Source organism: Opisthorchis viverrini, assembly GCF_000715545.1.
Source record: "Opisthorchis viverrini unplaced genomic scaffold opera_v5_5, whole genome shotgun sequence".
NCBI classification, from domain to species: domain Eukaryota; kingdom Metazoa; phylum Platyhelminthes; class Trematoda; order Opisthorchiida; family Opisthorchiidae; genus Opisthorchis; species Opisthorchis viverrini.
The window spans coordinates 5,092,838-5,115,453 of NW_008751661.1; the positions used below are offsets into that span (position 1 = coordinate 5,092,838).

Below are 22,616 nucleotides of genomic sequence, written 5' to 3' on the forward strand. Positions count from 1 at the left end.
ATATACATATATATATATATATACATGGTGTAAGTGGCAACATTTTTCTGGAAATTCTGACGCCTGGGTGCGTCATTGGCATCCGGTATTCGGCCCATACTGAGCCATGATTTGGTTGTTGAGTCCAGATTTTCGGCCAATAGGATCTCGGCTTGATCCCAGACCGACAGGCGTCCCGAACTGCTCAGCAGTAAAGCAAGAAACCACTGGTCGGAACATCCGTGGTTCAAACCAAGCCCAGGCTTGGACACCTCGTCCACCTGTGCCTATCAGCTGTGCAGGAGCCAATAGTTTCGACCTGAACTCTACTAACGGTGCGTAATGGGCAGACCAGTACCTTGTAAAAAACGCATACAAGAGGAAAGTCCAAGCCACTTCAGCTCCATGTTCTTTTCAAAGGCGAAACAAGTACTACTACGAAGACATTCCACGCAACAGGCGTTGCTGTAGCCATCCCATTCTCAAGGGAGCTTCAAGACAAACTGAATCTTCCCACCGGTATTGATAAAAAAGCAGAGTGCACTGAACAAGAAACAACATAACGTCAATAGTACTACTTATCCCACCTCTGGTGTCGGAAATTGTAACTACCTTTAAACCGAGGAGCACAGAACAGCGTCTTCCTACCATAGGAGCAATTAGTATCCGCAATTTTGGGCCTACACAAACCGACTGCACATGAATTGAGCGCTTCATGGCCGGACAACCGCTAAGCAGCCACACGTTGGTCGCCGATCCTAGACCATGCGGGGTCCACACTTTAGTATGCACGTGATCACCTACGAGGTCTTCAAATTGTAAGACTTTGTCCTGTATTAACTGACTCCACTTCCCTGTCGAACCTAAACGGACACACAGGCTTCAGTTATTCGAACCTGTAAGACAGATTTACGGTCCCCACATCCCACCAACCATTAGAGGAAGATGCAAGGGTATCTAAACCGAATTCGTAAGTTACTTTATTATGCAGCGATGTACTGGTCTCACACTACACTGTATATGCAAACGGGCGCACAAACTGAATGACATCGCTGTCTGGTAGCAATTAGACACAGCCGATCTTTGTGAACAAGTATAGAATACAGGTGGGATTAACGACACGCATTTGTTTAGATTGGGAGATAAACATCTGTGCGATGCTCTTGCCAACTGAAATGTGACGGACTGTATGGCTCAAAAACACGCGGGGGATTAGTCTTTACAAAAGAATTACAAACAAGCAAGGACATCTGTGAAAAAGGTTGCTAGGGAAGAGGAGTAACCCGAATAGTCCCCAGCATCGTTGGTGCAACAAGTTACTCTAAGGTACTATGTACAATGGGCGGCAGGAACATGAGTAAGAACACTCCGTAATCGTCTGTGACGGGTGGGCTAGGCATACAATTGGGTTCATAAACGGATGTTAGCTGAAGCCACGGACAGAGTGAAGAACACAAGGTAAGAAAGGCACATGAACGATATTCATGGTTGAAAATTTCATTCGACGAGGGGATAGAACGTAAGCACATGAAGTCAAGAAACTTCAGTCGACGATAGACTAGAAGAAACTTCACAGCTAATGTCGTCTGAGGCAACTTTGTCCCCGAGCGTCCCAGAGGTAGTTACAGCCATGGCTTTTTCATCAACTCCATTCTCGACTGTTCTTCCTGTAGTATCCTCCTCGTCACTTTCTTCATCTGAATAATCAACCAAGCCAACTGAAGACATTTCGGCATCCACGTTATCCGTCTGAAATGATAAAATTACAGAGTATATCACTGGGATGATGCAAATCAACTGTGATAAAGATCGACAGGCGAGACTGAAAAAGACTGAGTCATTGTGAAGGACGGTGCAAAAATGGTACGCGATTGTGTATTAGCTTGGTGCAAAAGCACACGCGATCAGTATGTCGATCGGCAATCGACCTCACCATGATATACTTGAATTCATCAGAACGTTGAAGTAAATGAAGAATACACGTCTTGTCTAGGTTGGAAAATTTCCGACACATAAGCTACGCAAACCGATTGAGTTCAATAACGCTACTAAGCAAAATAAGATAATGACTAAGTCGTGAAAAAGTACAATATGATGGATTCGGAATACCAACAAGCTTGATCCATCACGCCACAGGATAGACATAACAACAGTTGGAAGGCAGGCACCTCACCACTGCCCTGCAGCTACTTAAATTAGGCCAAATTTGTGTATATAAACGGGTAGACGATCTCAACTAACGACAACGCGATCACATAACAAACCCCACCGTGCAGCAGTTCTTTCGGGGACAGCTGCCGAGGATCTCGATGATGTCGTCTCCATCAAATTCATCATCATGAACAACATAACCCTGGTGTTCAACAGCGATGCTTCACTGCCGTACAACCATGACTTATTTGAAAGCCTTATTGTAAAGAAAAGAGTAAAGGTGGACGGGGGGCTCAGTGCTAGCTTAACACAATCATTCCGAGGTGCCTACGCCTCCAGACACTCATTCAGGCAATTCGGACAGAAACTGACAAAATGGAAGCCATTCACATCTATTAGCAGTCATATCTTTCAGCGTCTGCAACCGGCCGCAATAAGGATCATGCAGTGCCAATCCTGGTAGGCAAGTAGCACCGACAGCACCCGAATGTTTCGTAAGCTCTTTCGTACCCTTCTGCTAGATCAAGGGTTGGTCACCTGATTTCACCACTCTCAATCGGGCAAACCACTCCGGCAAACGATGGTTCGGCATACGCAAACATGACCTAACCAACGAAGCATCTAGTGCTGGACAGACGCTCTAATTTAAATTTCGGTCACACGAGCGGAAACTCGCTTTCTAGTTGCCTCGTTACCAAACAACATTAGCCATGATCCTGAGGCAACGATAGTCGAACACCTAAAGCGTCTCAGTTTCTAATTTAAATTTCGGTCACACGAGCGGAAACTCGCTTTCTAGTTGCCTCGTTACCAAACAACATTAGCCATGATCCTGAGGCAACGATAGTCGAACACCTAAAGACGTCTCAGTTCCGCTCTCAACAGGCCAATCCTCACAGCTAAACAACAAAGCAGAGCGCACTATAACCTCGTACACATGTCCGTTGAGTTGCATCAAAGTAATGAACATAGTGTTTGAAAAACACTAGCCGAATCGTCTACAATCCGTTTGTCACCACCCATAAAGAAGCTTTTGCAGGGATGAACATTTGCTCCAGATGGTCCACCAGACGGTTCTCTTCCATTACGTCAAACAAAAAATTCACATCCTCACAGCTTACTAACCGGAACGACTGCCTCCCATATGAAGCGCAGCAGCAAACTGATATCAAAAATGGGGAATTGGAGACCTGATCCACTTGCTTACGAGCAGACAGAAAACAATGAACAAGAAGTCTTTGTACAGATTGTCAGCAAGAATGCCCAACTGCCAGAGTTCCTCAGAGCAAACATTGAATGGAGATAGATAGTTAAAAGTGAGTCCTTTGGGAAATTCCTGATTCCAGCAAGCCTCCAATCGATAAGATTTGTTTCCGGATGTGTTGCACATTATGAGAAACCAGTGATAATGGATCTTCAAATAGTACAGCGTCAAAAGGTGAACACCACTAAAAGAGGAACTTTCCGCCGGGTTACCGGTTCTTCTCGATTTAGCCACTAATTAATTGTTTGTGACTTCCCTGATGGCCAAAATGTTATAATTACGTTTCCAGAGTTTAACATATCGGCACGCCTTACAGAGAAACCGAAGCCAGTGTCCGAGAGCTATTGATGCCAGTCATTACAAAGCATACTGGTGGAATTCTGACAAACAGGAAACAAACTACCACCTCGCGTATTTAGATTTTCGAGAGATATGAATAACAGTACTTTGTGTGTAGAACTCCTATTCAGTATACTATAAACTGGAGAGTTGTTCTGATTCATCTGAGTAAAAAACCGTGATCGTGACTACGTGCGGGGTTACCAGTTCAGTAATGGACTTTGATTTGTGCTCTGAAGTGGACGTAAACAGCCATCCTGTCACAAATATACACGAGTCGGGAAAGCACCTATGTCTGTGATCATGAGGAGGAATAACGGCACAACCCATTATCGGTTAGCCCCAATATCTAATGAGTCACATCGGTAAAGGAAAATGCTGCTTTCAAAAAAAAACAGCTCAACGTACGCAGGCATTCAAAAACAGCTAGGATACTGGGGAGGAGGTGATCACCATCACAAACTGACAGCACTGTCATTGATATTGCTGTTTTCGCCGATTAGGACTACCTCAAGGGATGACGCGGAGTGAGTCAAGCCCTCGTTTGGCACGTGAAGCTCCACGAAGCGTAGCAGCGATCTTCTTCGGGATTAACCAGAAAACAACCTGTGCACACATGCATTCTGTATGGAAAAAACCGAACAAAACTTCACCTCCCACATACTAGATGTGCGATGGTAACAGGTTTCCGTGATTTCTGCATCACATCAAAGGGTGTGTGCTGACCAGTTTTAGCAAATTTCAGTATATATGTATTCGTTTGAAACGAAGATCTCAGACACTCAATTCAGGATATCCGCAACTCAAACACTAGCGCAAAACGGCAAACTGGCATAGTGATCGACCGCCTCAAGGAAAACTCGTCATTTGAATAAGCTGTTATTACACAGGCTTATTCTCATAGGACAAATAAGAGTGATTACTGGAAGCTCATTCCATCCTTCGGCTGTATTATCATCAATGGGTTAAATTAGCATAGAAGTCAAATCAAGTCACCATTCTGACAAGATAACGTATCAGCTACAACGTAAAATATTGAGATGCCGGTGCAGGGAGTCGGCTATTGTGCCGTTCCTTCCCAAGGAGTAAACCAGCCATTTGTAAAGTCGAAAGTGCCCGTTCCCCATTCCTACGGATTGTTCCATTGAGAAGGGGTTATAGCGGACAAAATTTTACAGAATCGCCTCCCCGATGGCGTTTCGTCTGGAAGGCGGAGGTTTCTTTGAAGGGCTGGATAACTGATCAACAGTCTGGTTTTCCGTGTTCAAGGGGTAAGGATTTATTCCTCATAATTCGGACTAATATGGTAGTTTTGTGCAGCATACCACTGCCCTTTGATTGGCCTTTTGAGTCGGTATTTGTCTGCGGGGCCTACGTGTGCCCCTTATCCACGGTTTCCCGTCCTAGAAATATCCCAGTCCGTGATCTTCACAAACAGGCGCTTTCATAATGTGCACGCCACCAGTTGGTGCGATCGACCAAATCGTTTAAAATATGGTATAAAGTAAGGCGCAGTAAATGGAAACAGACTGCCGTCAACTCCTTTTATTTTCCCTTTTGTGGTTCTACCCCGCAGACAATGATTGCTTCGCAGGCCTAAAACCGAGGATAAAGAGCATTATTTGCTTTGCCCGCCGTTAGCCAAAACATTCACGACCAAAGCCTCAACCATATCAATCTCCACTCCCTGAACCCAATTTGTCCGCCTATTTTTAGTCTATGTATAGGGAAGGAAGACAACCACCTGCTCTCGCTCGCACGTTTTGACTCGCTTTCGATTGACATATGACACTCGTCCAAACTCGATTCGCCACAAGTCCAGACGTTTCCCGAATTGGAGTAGGAACGGGGGTATCTGACGAATCTCCATTCGATTCCGGTTGCTATTATTACAAGCTATCAGACAGTGGTGTCTGAGTCCGATAAACGTCGTCACTGAGCAATTCGTTCGGTAGAGGTTCGTGAAAACATACCTGAAATGAGCCTCAACGGACTTCAGCACCGACACGCCTAAAAACGATATTCAGATCACTATGAACGATTTCTTGCAGCACACCTAAAACCCCAATGTAATCGTGGTTACTGGTATGACGTTCAAACCCACTTACCAGTTTGTGGCCAGACAGTCCACCAGATTGCTAGGGGTTATCAGACGAGAATTACTGGTACAGTTTGAAGGACAAGATAAATTCCATCGAGCGAGTCAAGTAACTGGAAGTAGATAGCCGAGAAATGTTCTCCCTTGTGGTCGATTCGCTGTTTCCGAATGTACCGCCTACATAGACGCCCCATTATATTTGTGACTCGAATGGGTGCCGTGACAGAAACATCAACCTTCCTATTTCAAACCTTAAAGTACTTCTGCTATCTACCCACAGTGTCCAATTCAGTTTCACAGCTACACAAAAATAATATCACAATGAGATCACGGCCTGGTTCCTTTCTCGCATAGTTTTCGATTAGCAGATTCGAGGCCCGATTACTAAATCTACTCAATGAACAGTTCAGTCTACTGGAGCTGTGTAAACGATATTTATGTAATGAGGTCAACTGCACAACTGTCTTAGAACTCTCAAACTCTGGTTATCCTGATAACTACCTTACACTGATGCCTAAACGCAATGGACAGCGGAATTTCATTGATGTCGATATACGTAAGAAGATAGGAGTACTCATTGCAAAGTATACGGGAAGCAGACCTGAGCAGGACAATACATTCGCTTCGACAGGTCTGTTGAACAGGAAATGAAATGAAACCGAAAACGACGTCGAACAACATATGATATGATGAATGGAAGTTTGTAGAGGAAGTAGTTACCATAAATGGCTACATAAGACACATGACAAAAACTACGTAGTCCACGAAACTAGAACCGAAGATACCCTAAGAAAAAATAAAAATAAATGATCGTGTCCGACTTCTATTTTAAAGAGATTCTATGGCAGCCCCGCTTACAAGACTAAGGTATATTGTTGTTCTCACACAAAACGCCGCTACCATATGCTTCAGTTTCAGTTCTACCCATGCCACTAAATCCCAAGTGCCGAAATCCACCAATACCTGCTACGCGTACTCATTTGCGTCGGGTCGAGCATCATACGTTGGCTGTGCGACAGAACGTTTGTTGAGAAGAATGCGTAAATATGGTCCCATTTCACTAGGCCATGGAAAAACCCTAAGCCGAGCGCTACCGCAGTATGCTCGCCAAACGGAAAGTACCCCTCAAAGACCTATCACGAAGTGTTATCGACTGCTGAGGCCGTGGGAATTCATGTAAGTCTGGAACCCGACCGATTCCGCCTAAGCCATGAGTTTGCATGTCACCCAGAGCACACAAAACTATTGGTTATTTGTACTTAGATGTACTTAGTCTAATGACAACCAGAGGAACCATGCTTTGTTACGACGACTTCACAGGCATCTTCCATTGTTGGACTATGGACTATCCTTTGTCATTCACATATGTGTGACAAAATATAATGTCTACATGCCTCGCCAAAAAATAGCAACACCTGGACAGTGGAACCGTACACTTTCAGTGGCAATTCAGCTGAACACCCACTGCTATCCAGGCCCGACTCCTCGTGGTCGTGGTGGTCGGGCTTTTGTGTTGCAATGATCCTGCGGGCTACACTGGCTGAAACTCAGTTCCTAAAGGTTCAACCATGCCAGGAAGGTCAACGGGGAGCAACCCGACGAAGAACAGCGAATCCCCGTATTGCGAGTAACCGTATCGAGAAGCGGTCTGGAGGTAAAGTCGTACTATCCTCCAACATAAAAGTATGAAGGCGACCAGCATGTCCATATTTATGGAAGCAGCGATACTGTCTTCCCCTGAAGAAGGACGGGTTAGAAAAGGTCGGCCCCAGAAACCGCACACTTCGATCGCCCAACGGTTGCCGGCGCATTATTCAATACGGTCGAGATACTTTTAAAACAAAAGAGCTCAGTGCTGCACAAAAGGCACCTGATGTGAGCAGCGACATCAGGAGACAGTAATACCCTACTCCCTGTGCCCCCGGGCCAGGCCGACCCCCACAGACAAGTGTTCACGACCAAAGCCTCAACCATATCAATCTCCACTCCCTGAACCCAATTTGTCCGCCTATTTTTAGTCTATGTATAGGGAAGGAAGACAACCACCTGCTCTCGCTCGCACGTTTTGACTCGCTTTCGATTGACATATGACACTCGTCCAAACTCGATTCGCCACAAGTCCAGACGTTTCCCGAATTGGAGTAGGAACGGGGGTATCTGACGAATCTCCATTCGATTCCGGTTGCTATTATTACAAGCTATCAGACAGTGGTGTCTGAGTCCGATAAACGTCGTCACTGAGCAATTCGTTCGGTAGAGGTTCGTGAAAACATACCTGAAATGAGCCTCAACGGACTTCAGCACCGACACGCCTAAAAACGATATTCAGATCACTATGAACGATTTCTTGCAGCACACCTAAAACCCCAATGTAATCGTGGTTACTGGTATGACGTTCAAACCCACTTACCAGTTTGTGGCCAGACAGTCCACCAGATTGCTAGGGGTTATCAGACGAGAATTACTGGTACAGTTTGAAGGACAAGATAAATTCCATCGAGCGAGTCAAGTAACTGGAAGTAGATAGCCGAGAAATGTTCTCCCTTGTGGTCGATTCGCTGTTTCCGAATGTACCGCCTACATAGACGCCCCATTATATTTGTGACTCGAATGGGTGCCGTGACAGAAACATCAACCTTCCTATTTCAAACCTTAAAGTACTTCTGCTATCTACCCACAGTGTCCAATTCAGTTTCACAGCTACACAAAAATAATATCACAATGAGATCACGGCCTGGTTCCTTTCTCGCATAGTTTTCGATTAGCAGATTCGAGGCCCGATTACTAAATCTACTCAATGAACAGTTCAGTCTACTGGAGCTGTGTAAACGATATTTATGTAATGAGGTCAACTGCACAACTGTCTTAGAACTCTCAAACTCTGGTTATCCTGATAACTACCTTACACTGATGCCTAAACGCAATGGACAGCGGAATTTCATTGATGTCGATATACGTAAGAAGATAGGAGTACTCATTGCAAAGTATACGGGAAGCAGACCTGAGCAGGACAATACATTCGCTTCGACAGGTCTGTTGAACAGGAAATGAAATGAAACCGAAAACGACGTCGAACAACATATGATATGATGAATGGAAGTTTGTAGAGGAAGTAGTTACCATAAATGGCTACATAAGACACATGACAAAAACTACGTAGTCCACGAAACTAGAACCGAAGATACCCTAAGAAAAAATAAAAATAAATGATCGTGTCCGACTTCTATTTTAAAGAGATTCTATGGCAGCCCCGCTTACAAGACTAAGGTATATTGTTGTTCTCACACAAAACGCCGCTACCATATGCTTCAGTTTCAGTTCTACCCATGCCACTAAATCCCAAGTGCCGAAATCCACCAATACCTGCTACGCGTACTCATTTGCGTCGGGTCGAGCATCATACGTTGGCTGTGCGACAGAACGTTTGTTGAGAAGAATGCGTAAATATGGTCCCATTTCACTAGGCCATGGAAAAACCCTAAGCCGAGCGCTACCGCAGTATGCTCGCCAAACGGAAAGTACCCCTCAAAGACCTATCACGAAGTGTTATCGACTGCTGAGGCCGTGGGAATTCATGTAAGTCTGGAACCCGACCGATTCCGCCTAAGCCATGAGTTTGCATGTCACCCAGAGCACACAAAACTATTGGTTATTTGTACTTAGATGTACTTAGTCTAATGACAACCAGAGGAACCATGCTTTGTTACGACGACTTCACAGGCATCTTCCATTGTTGGACTATGGACTATCCTTTGTCATTCACATATGTGTGACAAAATATAATGTCTACATGCCTCGCCAAAAAATAGCAACACCTGGACAGTGGAACCGTACACTTTCAGTGGCAATTCAGCTGAACACCCACTGCTATCCAGGCCCGACTCCTCGTGGTCGTGGTGGTCGGGCTTTTGTGTTGCAATGATCCTGCGGGCTACACTGGCTGAAACTCAGTTCCTAAAGGTTCAACCATGCCAGGAAGGTCAACGGGGAGCAACCCGACGAAGAACAGCGAATCCCCGTATTGCGAGTAACCGTATCGAGAAGCGGTCTGGAGGTAAAGTCGTACTATCCTCCAACATAAAAGTATGAAGGCGACCAGCATGTCCATATTTATGGAAGCAGCGATACTGTCTTCCCCTGAAGAAGGACGGGTTAGAAAAGGTCGGCCCCAGAAACCGCACACTTCGATCGCCCAACGGTTGCCGGCGCATTATTCAATACGGTCGAGATACTTTTAAAACAAAAGAGCTCAGTGCTGCACAAAAGGCACCTGATGTGAGCAGCGACATCAGGAGACAGTAATACCCTACTCCCTGTGCCCCCGGGCCAGGCCGACCCCCACAGACAAGTGACTATTGAGTCATTGGCTAAAGGAAGGGTCCCCCAAGGAAGGCCTAACAGCCACTGTCTCGCGATCTAGACTCTTGAGTCAAAGGCTGGGGTCAGGGTCCCAGAAACCTTACAAGTCATTGGCTCCGGAAAGGGTCCCCCAAGGAAGGCCTAACAGCCACTGTCTCGCGATCTAGACTCTTGAGTCAAAGGCTGGGGTCAGGGTCCCAGAACAAAACCTTACATCCTCCCACTTTATTGTGTTATTGATATCTTGCTTGAAATTTCCCTGCCTGCCTCTGAAACCTCGAGAGTCGAAATGCTCCCGGGACGTGCCCTCACGGACAGAGTATGCGGACGATATTGCTCTCCTTGGTTCAGACCTTTCTCAAATGCAAACGATTTTAAATAACTTACGTAACTCGGCTGCCTGTTTTGGCACACGTTTCACACCTGCAGAGTGCAAAGTGCTACCCAAACCTTATGCTTATAGCCGAGCTAATCGAAGTGGTGAATAAATTTGTTTACCGGAACAGTTGTATAGGTTCCGGTGATCTGGCTAGAGATGAGATTAGTTGTCGGATCGGGAAAGCCAGGGTAGCTTTTGCCAACCTCCGACACCTATGACGCTGACTTGACGTGAGTTTGTCTGTCGGTGGAAGTGTTTACACTACGATAGTGCGATCCATACTGATTTATGGATCAGAGTGGCCTCTACGCGCAGAGGACGTACGGAAGATGTCAGTGTTTGACCATCGGCAACTCCGAAGCACTGGTCAGGTCTGGTTGGGACATGGCATTAGTAATGCTGAGGTACGCCAAATGGTCTTAGGAAGAAGGAACTCTCCCGCGGCAGCCGAATTACGCACGCTGCGTTGGTTGGGTCATGTACTCCGCAAGCCAGAAGATCGTCTGCCTCACAGAGCTCTTTTCGCCCAGCCCTGTACTGAGTGGGTGCGACCGAGAGGCAGACAATGTATGACCTGGCAACGAACTAAGTAGGATGGGCAACTACCGCCTCCCTGGATGGGGACTCCGGGACTCAAATCACCAGTGGTTATTGACATTGGCGGAAATGGCCCAATCGCGCAGTCAGTGGCGCCGTGCATCGAAGCTATCGCCTTCAATGCATAGCTACCCGATTTCCGAACAAACTGAGCATTTTCATAAAGGAAATTACACACAAGGTCGCTGAAAACTCTTCGACAGCCCATGACCGTTTCGCTTATCAGGTAGGCGCAGTCCCCGGGTTTCCGTCAACCTTGTGAGTAGTTCCCTTTATGGAAATACAATGCGATATCTCAAATATCGTGCCAACTGAAAAACGAGGCGGCCTGTGTGCAGCAGATTCAGTTGCAGAAAATCATAAATGAGAGATTCAGTTGAGTCTCTCGTGAAAACCAAATTGATTTGCAAATGAGTGTAGTTCTCGAAAAAATGAGCATTCCTTCACCTTCAAGGCTTGGTTTTGTATTCCACTCTTCCGTTTTCGGTGATCGAAACTGTAGAAAGCTGGAACCAATGTGCCCATGACACACGGTTTATAGCTGATAAATTGATTGATTGTTATCCAGGTGGAATTCGGATCAGTATTGTTGAATACTGGACAATAAAGATGTAGCTTTCAAAGGCTTCAGAGATATACCAATGTATGAAATCCCATAGACGCTACTGAGCTGCTTGCCCAACCCGCTTTGTTTAAGGCTGGAATTCAAATACGTACCAGCGCTGATTACATTTAGCTGTCTGGGAAGATGCAGTCCCAGATAAGCGGAGTGAATGAATCATGGTGCTTATTTTCAAGTGTAAGCATGGGCCTATCATTAGTGGGATCTACAGTACAACCAGGACGGACGTTTGAGGGTCGCCAAAATTTCAGCGACCGATCCATTATCGGCAAGAACCTTGTCGATTTGAAATGAGCGGATGGTGAAGTTCCCGTCTTCGAAGCAGAGGACGAAACACAGGCGTCCTTAAAAAACTTGGCCCATCCTTCGGGCAGCGTTTCGTCTAAGGCCATGTTTAAGAGCGTACAGTCCTCAACCGCAACTCTCGTAATTCCGGTTAGACCATAGGGAGCATTAAATGAGTCGGCTCGACCAGAAGGTGTACGGTTCGAACCCAGCTCCGTCTGGGCTTGGGTAACTTGGGAGTAACTCAGCCCTCATGCTCCTTTCGGGTGACATGGCAGCTATGCACCGAAAGGGTGATAACAGCTGGGTGGTTGCTTTTTGTCTTCGATGACAATAATTCACTTCAGGAATGCATCCCATATCAAGAACCGCTTGTTGGTGCACTATGCGTATCGAGCTATCACATTCTGCATTTAAATTAGCGTAAACAGAGGGGGTGAACGACGTTTGATTTGGCAGAACGGAATGAAAGATGTGCAGTGGCTGTAAACTACTCACATGCTTTGGGTTCATGCGACCCTTCCCGAGCTACACTGGAGATGGTGAAAGCTATAACGACCGACTTAAATTCAATGGTTCTACTGTTGTTAGTTTCTATTCATATTGTCTGACTGCGTGTTGGAGGCGCAAGTACTTCGGATACTAGTGGCAGATTACCTTTGGTCCTTTTCCTCCCCTATTTCGTTCATCTTTGGACACCGGGGTTTTACCCGAAATCGTTGGCGTGGTTGTACCCCGGTGAAGCAATGATGTTGTTTCCAACCATAATGTTGGTGATCGGCCGTAATCCGAAACTGATCTGCCGGCCAACAGTGTTCCAATCACCGAAGCCCGCACATAGCTCGTAAACCACAAATGGTTTATTACCAAATGTGGTGTACGCGCAAGACGTTGATGCCAATGTTACTGTAGTTCTTTGTCTGAGCTACCTAGATTGTCTACATAGTTGCATACATTTCTCGCATCTCAATTTGACATAGATTACAATGAAAAACGGGTCGACGGTAAATCTGACGAGTACTATCTTTGGTGAACACACTGAGGGCGGGTAAAATCCAATAACGGGCAGCCTAAATGACCCTGAGCACTGTTTATTAGGATGACACAGTTGATTATGGAAATAGCAACAGTCATAGAAGCAGCAAGGCGTTTAAAGTGGAGCGGTTTTTGATACCATGCGATACTCGTTAAAGGTTATGCCTGAGCGTCGCGAGATGTGCACTGCTCATCATTCCGAAAGGATGTATGTGATAATTTTAGGCTTTCCTCAATAGTCCACTCAATCAAAAGCGTTCTGCTAATCTGTTGACAACTAGCGGCATCGAAAGAAATAAACTGATTGAGCAGACGAGAAGCTATGACTTACTGGGGACTTAGGGAGCACATCCATAGGATTGGTTGTGCCTGAATAACTATTGAGATCATCCGAAAAAAGACTGGCGACAGAGGGGACCAACGAAGGGACGTTGGCAAGAATAGTTCGGGGTTTCTTGGACCGTTTCGATGCCTTTAAGCATTCTTCACCTGCAGATACCGCACGCTTGCCGTGTAGTGGCTCTGACGCGTGGGGCATAGATGATGTTGGCTCCTCAGCCTCTACGTCTGAAGACGATTTCTCCTTATTGGGGACATCAGCTGACGAATCTTCCTCGCGTAATGTGGAGTCAGAAACCAAAGCAGCCTGATCATGTAAGCTGTCATGGGACGTCGATGTAGGAAGTTCGGACTTCAAATGAATTGAAATCGGCAGTGTTTGGCGGGGAATAGGACGAGTTAAGGGAAGTGCTTCATCGATAACAGAGTGTCGAGACCGACTATCAGCGAACTCTTGAGGTCGGGTAGGGCTGACGACAGGAAGCACCTCAGAATCTACACCACTTTTAAACAAACTAGCAGTGGAGGACGGTGAAGGAGAAAACACAGAATCCCTAGTGGTAGGTGAAATTGAGAGCGAGAAGGGTGATTGTTGGGAGGTCAACGCAGAAATTCCTAGAAGCTCTGAGCTGGGTGTTCCCGCGCCCACTGGATGGGGTTCAAAACTAGGCATTGTTGGTAACCCATCTGTGATCGTGTTAGACGGAAGTGCATTGGTAGAACCGACACCGTTGACAGCACCATTCACAAGTGGAGTCGACTGGGACGGGAATAGGTGGGTTTCTTCGTCTTCCTCATCATCATCATCGTCCTGATCAAACCATTGTTCTTCCTCCATCTCTAGAGCACGTGCATCGCGTTGAAAGCGGGTACTAGAGACGTTCACCAGCGACAGCCTGCGAGAAATGGGTGAGTAGGATAGATAAAATGAGGTATGTTAATTTCCGAAGATGACAATTCAGTGCAATGGAAAAGCGGGAAATCACTTGCACGTTGCATTTGTAAAAGAACATATGTCTGGTTGTTGGTCTGTTCGCCGAGCTTGGCACCTCGATTGGTGATGAAACGTTTGCAATCCAACTGCCAAGCTCGGCGAACAGACCAACAACCAAACAGCCCACCCGAGCTACCTACATTCCACAACATTGCGAACATACGTCTCTCAAAACCTCACAGATACGGTACTACATACGACAAGCACTATGCAAAGTGGTCTCCGATAAATTATCTAAGAATATCGATGGTGTAAACTATATAAATATTACTTGACTATGTAACATACAACCAATAGGCAAAGACGTTCATAAATGTGATCAATATCCAGGACACAGGGCCAATGCTTTCAGTAATCATTACTGCAGCAATTCGCCGGTACTAAGGATTGGGTAGTCATGAAAAAGATTCCTCAGAACATGAAGAATGAAACAGTTTGGAAGGAATATCAACTCACACATCAAGGGTGGTTTGGTGCCCGACAGAACCAACTAGAGTAGGCCTAGTAGGTCTGTGGCTGTGATCGTAGACCCGCTTCAAGTCGCTGAAGGTTTGAACATAATTCACATTTTTCAAAATATCCCAGAAGTTCTCGACCACATGTGTTATGAGGGAACTGATCTTTTCCGAACGAATATATTCGAACAGTTCGATTATTGCGGAGTCGAGCAGGTTGTACCGATGACCATTTGCCACAAACAACTTAATGACAGGTTTGAATAGGTTATTTTTAATCAAATAACGATTATAGAATTCTTCTTTCATATGCACCACTCGCCGCAGGAGCCTCAAGGAAGCTGAGGACAAAGTAGTTAGTTAGGATATGTAAAGAACCTACCTAAAACCAGAAACTTGTGGGAGGATTGCAGAAGAACGAGCACACGCTTCAGAAGGTCGCGGTTGAAACAATAGTTCTTCATGTGATAGGTATGAGTTTCTATACAAAACGTCAACAGCTCCAGTACATGGTTCAGTACGAGAGCGGTATGATAATCATCTGCAATCATGTTGAGTCATGGCGTATCAAGATTTACCTTTCTGTAACATATCTTCTGCTGTGTTCTCAAACAGTGGACGTACCAAAGTGTTGATGCACCGCTTGTAAAAAAAACTAAGGAATTCGGTTTTCTCCCCGCGCTGAAAGGTGAAAAGGTGGCTTGGTAGATAAAACAGAATACAGAAACACCATGAAATGCGTCAACTGCTCACACTTCATTTGGATTTCATGTTTATGCAACTGAAGGTCACGCAGGTTTGTGTAAACTGAACGATACTACTGACTGCATCAGAGAACGGTGACTGAGCCCGAATCATGCAGATTATAGTTTTTGTCTACTGGCGATACTGGCCCAAGTGGTTTCATCCAGAAGGACATCGAGATGAATACGACAAACTTAGTACAGAGCCTAACAGAGAAATCAGTGAGCTTTGCTAACAAAAACTCGCAAATTCCCAAACACGGTACTGGTCTCCGCATATTATTCTCAGTTGTTATGCTTCGCTTTAACGTCCAGCTCTGTTGCTTCATGCCTGCTACCGTATACACCAGGTAAGTCCATAACTTAGCCTAGGTCACTTGGTCGATATGAATACGTCGAGAACCAATTAATACTATATCGAGGATTAGTTGGGATGCGCCGTCCGCAAAGGTGATGTGGAGCTGAAATAACCAGAGGACTGGTTATGTCGATAAGAATGAGCCTAACGCCACACCCATTTCAAGAAGCACATCTTCAACTGCTCTCTTATGTATTACAAAGTGTGAATGAATCTAAATTCGCTGTCATTTTGGCCGAACGCTGCATCACTGGTCATTCGGATTTCATGCAATCAAAACCCTCCACTCTACTCAAGGTAAGTTCAAAAGTTTCAGACACTTCACGTCACGCTGACTCTGATTCTACATTAATTACCGCATACTCTATGGCTATGAAAGCCTGCTCTACTCGAAGTCAATAAAATATGAGCAAAATATGCAGAGGAAAAAATAATCATTTCGAACAATCATTAAACCGATGGCAATTATTGACTAACGACCATTTTGTCGTGAAACCCAGTATACTTATGTTCTGCTTTGGGAAAGCGTGGGGCTTCGAATTCACTATACGAAGGCCACGTGGTGGCAGAGATCCCAAATGCGGTGAAATCGCCTAAGGAACTATTTGAGCGGACACGGTTGCGTTGCGAGGGTAGTGACCTCGAAGATGCGTTCGCTGAGTACTACCGACTGCAACCCGTGAAGCAGCCCTCAGTAACCCAGTGCATTCGAACGTACGGAAGACTAAAAGACACAGGATCAGTGATCAGACGCTTGCCGCCAGCGGTTACGGAGATCATGGTAGGATGAAAGTACCAATTCTAAATTCACTGATAACAGCTTATATGACTGCTCAGTGGAAAGCCTGGAGTAACATGATCTGATTCGTGAACATCGCCTTTATCAGGGAGACAGTATACGCTCAGAGGAGTCAGCCTCCTATTCTTTCGGGATGTCATTGTAGCTGTCTACGAATGATTCCGAAACAACCGACAAATTAGATACCGGGTTCACAGCGTCTGTTGTGCAGTCCGGTAACAGTTCTACTTAGGTGTCTTTATTCCCTATTTCACTGAACCAATCACTGTATGTATCGAGCAAGACAGGGTACGCATATTTTGTGGAGGTAATCGGGTACTAACCAAGCCCCTGCATCAGAAACTACAGACCGAAAGGTCCGGGCTTCGAATCCGACCCGAAGGCTCTTGTCTAGGCCTGGGCAACCTGGCAGTATCTCAGCACCCGTAATTCCCTCGGGTGGTATGGTAGCTATACCCCAAGATGTTATGGATGGTCATTTTTTGTTCACATCAAGGCTGTTGTGTTGGTTTTGGATGGGTCTATTGGCGTCATCAAGGTTCTGGATCGGAGTGTTTAGTCAACCACAGTAGAAAGGCTGGGAAACTGTGGTTACAGGTGTCCAATCAACCATTTCAGGAATAAGTTGTCTTTACCTGGGGATGGCATTCATATAAGAATACAAAACTCACCACGAACCGAACACCCTTATTTTTGAGTCTATAATGGTCCAGCCAAATGTGCTCAAAGTGAACACGGTGCCGTTCGTAAACAAGCAACAGATAAGTATAGTAGTGTTACCTACTCAGAAGCCTGACATGTAGCCCTACAAGGGTTACTTGATTATACGCATGTGAAGTTCACCTCAAAGTTCAGTAGGAAACATACCTGATTACCTACTGCTCAAAATGACTGACGCCAATCAGTGAACACAAACAGAAACTACCACTGGTACTCAATTTAATCTAGGCTGTGCTAACGGAGCGAAGGCAACTGTAAAGGACTGTGGCCTCCGTGCCGTCTGTCAAGCACCGAATGGAGGCACAGCTCTTTATCAACAAAAAACAGATAATTGACACTCGAAAAGGCCTGAAAACCCTCTCCCATTTCTGACCGACCTAAATACAACGACAGAAGCTACATTTAAAGGATGAAAACAGACCACCGACTAAAAACAAGGCGATAGTTATAAAAAGCCTAACGATGGATCCACAGATTACAAAGTTGTACACTCAGCCCCGAAAACATAAATGTAGGAAACGCGAAAAACAATGACGAGATCGGGTTACTACTTCGACAGGAAGAGGCATGTGCCCGAGTGGCTACCCCTCCCCCTTCAGGTCATGTGAAAAGCCCGCGGACGCATCTCGTTCATGGAAAATAAGCTTCTAGACATCTGGTGGGTCAAGATAAGCCATCTCTAGGATAGTGATTCCACAGAGAGCTCTATATATTTCACCATTCGAGGTGCGTTTGACTGTGTTCAAAAGTTGATGCAGTGGACATAAAAATGAGTTGATATCTAATTGAAATTTTGTCCTGACAGTAGCTGCTCACAAGCTCAAACTAGTGAATATGCAGAGTCAGTCACTATACGCGGAGCTTCTGTTAACAAACCTAACAAGAATCAATGACAAGGGTTGTGTTCATTTGCCTGTCGTGCATTGCAGTGTTACGCAGTTGCTCTTTACCTGGACTTCTTTGGTTCCTACTGGTGTCAACCAACAAAGCGGTGGGGAATACGAGTGGTCACTGTGCGAAGGACATTCTGTATCCACGGGACCTTATACTAGACAAAAGACAGTGAGACTAAAGGTGTGGAAACATTGTACAGCATGGAATAAAGAAACTCACCACACCCGTGTTATTCATATTATCGGGATCGATGAGAATACGGAGCATGTATCCAAGGATGAACGCATCACTCAACTCTAATGAATGCGTGTGATAATTCAACCACAATTTACCTGGATCGGAATCCGCCAAAAGCTGGTTTATCATCAAGTTAATGAGTAAATCGTCATCCTTTCGGGTGGGAGCAGTCTCCCTATACACATAACCCCGGACAGCAGAAGGCTGATGTTCGACAAATGCTTGCAGGATTTCCAACGCAGCGGACTTTATATCTTTATCACTGATGGCAAGCAGAACCTCTGCGACTCTCAATGCCCCATGCTGAAAAAGGCAGCTGAGAAAACTTTCCTTCTGTTCAGTTTGAATCGAGATATTACAGAATTCCTTCACAAACAGGGAGAGCTCCCGTCGATGAGCAAGGTCAATGTCAGGTGACTTTAGACGGGCAAACAGCCGACACATAAATTCCTCATCGTCTTGGAGGGCACGGATTATCTCCAGTTTATTGAGTGAAACAAAAGTTTTCAGCTGAGATAAAGTCTGTTCATCAAACAAGCATGGAGGGGGGAGACAACACTCCTGGATATATTGAACGCGGTAAGTCTGGTGAATTCTGCCGATAAGTTCTGTATTGCGTAAAGGAATCACTTCTCTGAAAGTCGCCTTATTCCGTAAAAAGTCCCGGTGTTTCGTCCTTCCAGCAGGATTGTACTCAAGCATGCCTATTACATCCATAAGCATATCTTCAGCAAATAACGTCTCATAGAAACTGTGTTTATTGATTAAAATAAGTTGTCGCATAATTTCGTACAGATGGTGCAAGGACTTCAAATCTTCCAAATCTTCGGCTTTATGAAACAGATCTACCAGCTGGTTCAGATAGTTTGTAGATTCCAGCAAAACCACTAGTCGTTCTCGCTTCTGTGGTGAGAGGACTGCTTGGATGATTAGATCGACTGTTTCTTCTAAATGACTGAATTCACATGGGGGGAGTGGAAGAGGCTGTACACTTTGTATCACAATTGGTGTGTAACCGTCAGTGTCATCTGCGTCATCCGATTCATCCACGACTTCCTGGGTTATCTCGACAGAAGGATCTTTACCCTGTACCGCACATATTTTTTCCCAAACATCATCACATCCAACTTTTTCTTGAAAAGAGAGGGCGAGATCCATGTTGTCACCTTCAGACCAAACGATGAGTGTCTCCTGCTGTTTCTGATAGGCGGTATCTGGGAGTATCCTCGATTCCAAAAGATAGGAACCATCAGTTTCTGAGATAACAACAAGGGCCATATTATCCTGTTCAGTGCATACAGCAGATACGTGCCCAGTGCCTTTGTCGTCCCATTGCCTTTCATCGTTTAGCATATAAAGTTTCACTCTTCGGCGGGTCGTAGCTTCAGAAGATCCCATGGCTGAAACGAAGGCAAGTAGAATAACATGGTGAGCTCCGAAGACTACGTTGTATTAGGGTAACAAAAGCTAACTCCATTGAGAGCAGGAAAACCGTTCACCAGAGTTTGCTCATTAAGGTGAAAAAGTACGGTTTTCAAGAGTAGAGAAAAATGCGACCAGACAACTCCATTCACCACTTAGGTTTTATTTTCTGGACATGCGGTCGGGGGTGGGACCGTCGCACTAGGTCAGAAAATGGTGGAAAACCAGACGGGGACGCAAAAAAGGTAAAATTTATAAAAAACGAAACTCAAAACAGGGGCAATTTTCTGGTAATCTATCACTACACAGATGTCATTTTATCCACGGACCACATGAAAAGACAAGATGCTGTCGCGAATTACCGTCAAAATTCTTCTCTTAAACGTCCTGATAGTCGAGCCTGACATAAATTACCCAAAAACCTGAAACCAAAAGCCTCACATCATCTCTCCGCAGAGGTCCTGTTTCGCAACAGTAAAACACAGCTCTTAGTGTAACCTGGTATAAGCAACCCTTGAGACCCAATGATATGAAGCCTTTCCTCCACAAGTGACACAATTTAGCAAAGTGATTCAGGCCTTGGAAATTCATGCACCAACTTCATCAGACACCCTTTCATCAGAGCTAATATAACCACCTATGTATGTAAAATTCTCCACAACATCCAGTGAACGGGCACGTTGAGTATGCATGTTATAAAGCATGACTTTGCACTTTTAATGTGCTAGGCACATGCCAAAAGATGGTATGGTGATTATATGGAAATTACCGTCCATTGTATTACCATCGCATTGCATTGACGGTGCCTCAATTTGCACTTACGCTCACGCAGGCACTGTACGTCCAGGGATGAGCTATTCCGAGCCCAATATTCGTTTCTTACGTGATTGACCGTACAAACTCATGACAGTAGCCCTCTGAAGCAAAGCAAACAACTGTAGACACCCTTCGAGGGTGCAGACACATTATTCCTCACCGCAAATTCAATATTATTTACAAATCGACAACGACGTAATTTGGGAACCTTAGACCAGACCATCCGCCTATCAAATTAAATCGAGATAATATTCTCCCTCTGACGAACTGCTCATCATCATCATCATCAACAGCTTGACATCAGTGTTCAACACCGATGCGTCACTGCCGTAACGCATTGCTCATACGCACCAGGATCCAGAAGATACAATGTAACATAGCTGAACAGTCAGTACACCGGGCGAGCTCTAGTCTCGGTGGAAAGGGATAGAGAAAGAAGGGTGATAGTGAAAAACAACACCTAAGCTTCACGTACTGAGATGCATATCCACTATCGAACATCGATGAGTTACTACAAAAAGTACTGTAATGATTGTTCGCTTATTATTATAATCAGTTTATATACTCGCATTGTACATTTCAGCTCGTTCACGAAATTCAAAACGGATCCTGCTTTACCAATCGCACCTAGTTACTGCTAAGACCGAGAAGCCTATCCCGCGCAAGACTGGCGAAAAGTTCGGGACGCCTGTCGGTCTGGCATCAAGCCGAGATCTTATTGGCCGAAAATCTGGACTCAACAACCAAATCATGGCTCAGTATGGGCCGAATACCGGATGCCAATGACGCACCCAGGCGTCAGAATTTCCAGAAAGAGAGAGCGCTGTACAAGTGCTATTGACTCCGTTTTTGGCGTTAATATTCGTTGTGCACCTTTAGTGGTTCTGACGTGAACGCTAGCCTGGGAGGCTCAGACCAAGAACTAAGCTGAGGTGAATACCGTTACTAGACCATGATTGTTCGTAGACAAATAAAACATTGTGTAGCCTCGATAAATCACACGCTCTTTTAACTCAATCTCGGACATATTCTAAACGTCTCAGTTTACTTGTTTAAGACCCCAATGGAAGTTCGGGACGCCTGTCGGTCTGGCATCAAGCCGAGATCTTATTGGCCGAAAATCTGGACTCAACAACCAAATCATGGCTCAGTATGGGCCGAATACCGGATGCCAATGACGCACCCAGGCGTCAGAATTTCCAGAAAGAGAGAGCGCTGTACAAGTGCTATTGACTCCGTTTTTGGCGTTAATATTCGTTGTGCACCTTTAGTGGTTCTGACGTGAACGCTAGCCTGGGAGGCTCAGACCAAGAACTAAGCTGAGGTGAATACCGTTACTAGACCATGATTGTTCGTAGACAAATAAAACATTGTGTAGCCTCGATAAATCACACGCTCTTTTAACTCAATCTCGGACATATTCTAAACGTCTCAGTTTACTTGTTTAAGACCCCAATGGACGCCCGCAACTACGACCTCGGCTCTTCGACGCCGACCAAAACTCCATAAATGCAACAAAACGCTGAAATCACTGGTTTCCTACCTTCGACACCTATCTAGACACCATCGAACCCTCTACACCTAACAAACTTGAAACTCTAATCCACTTTTTGGATCCGCTAGTATACGGTCACGTTGCTGATTACACTGAATAAGCCTGCGACCGACACGTTACGGAAATTATATGTCCGTCATGAAACGTTACACATGCTATCTGCCACATCATCATCG

The 22,616-nt window shown here is 45.3% G+C and overlaps 1 protein-coding gene across 1 annotated transcript; it reads right to left on the bottom strand.

Moving 5' to 3' along the window:
- Positions 1 to 941: 941 nt before the first annotated feature.
- On the bottom strand, positions 942 to 20,059 carry T265_12584 (hypothetical protein; the record flags this gene model as incomplete). Its single annotated transcript, XM_009164408.1, has 6 exons — positions 942 to 1,728; positions 13,440 to 14,343; positions 14,898 to 15,237; positions 15,279 to 15,437; positions 15,475 to 15,577; positions 18,630 to 20,059. 6 exons carry the CDS (start codon positions 20,043 to 20,045, stop codon positions 1,513 to 1,515), a joined length of 3,138 nt encoding a protein of 1,045 aa, XP_009162672.1.
- Positions 20,060 to 22,616: the final 2,557 nt, after the last annotated feature.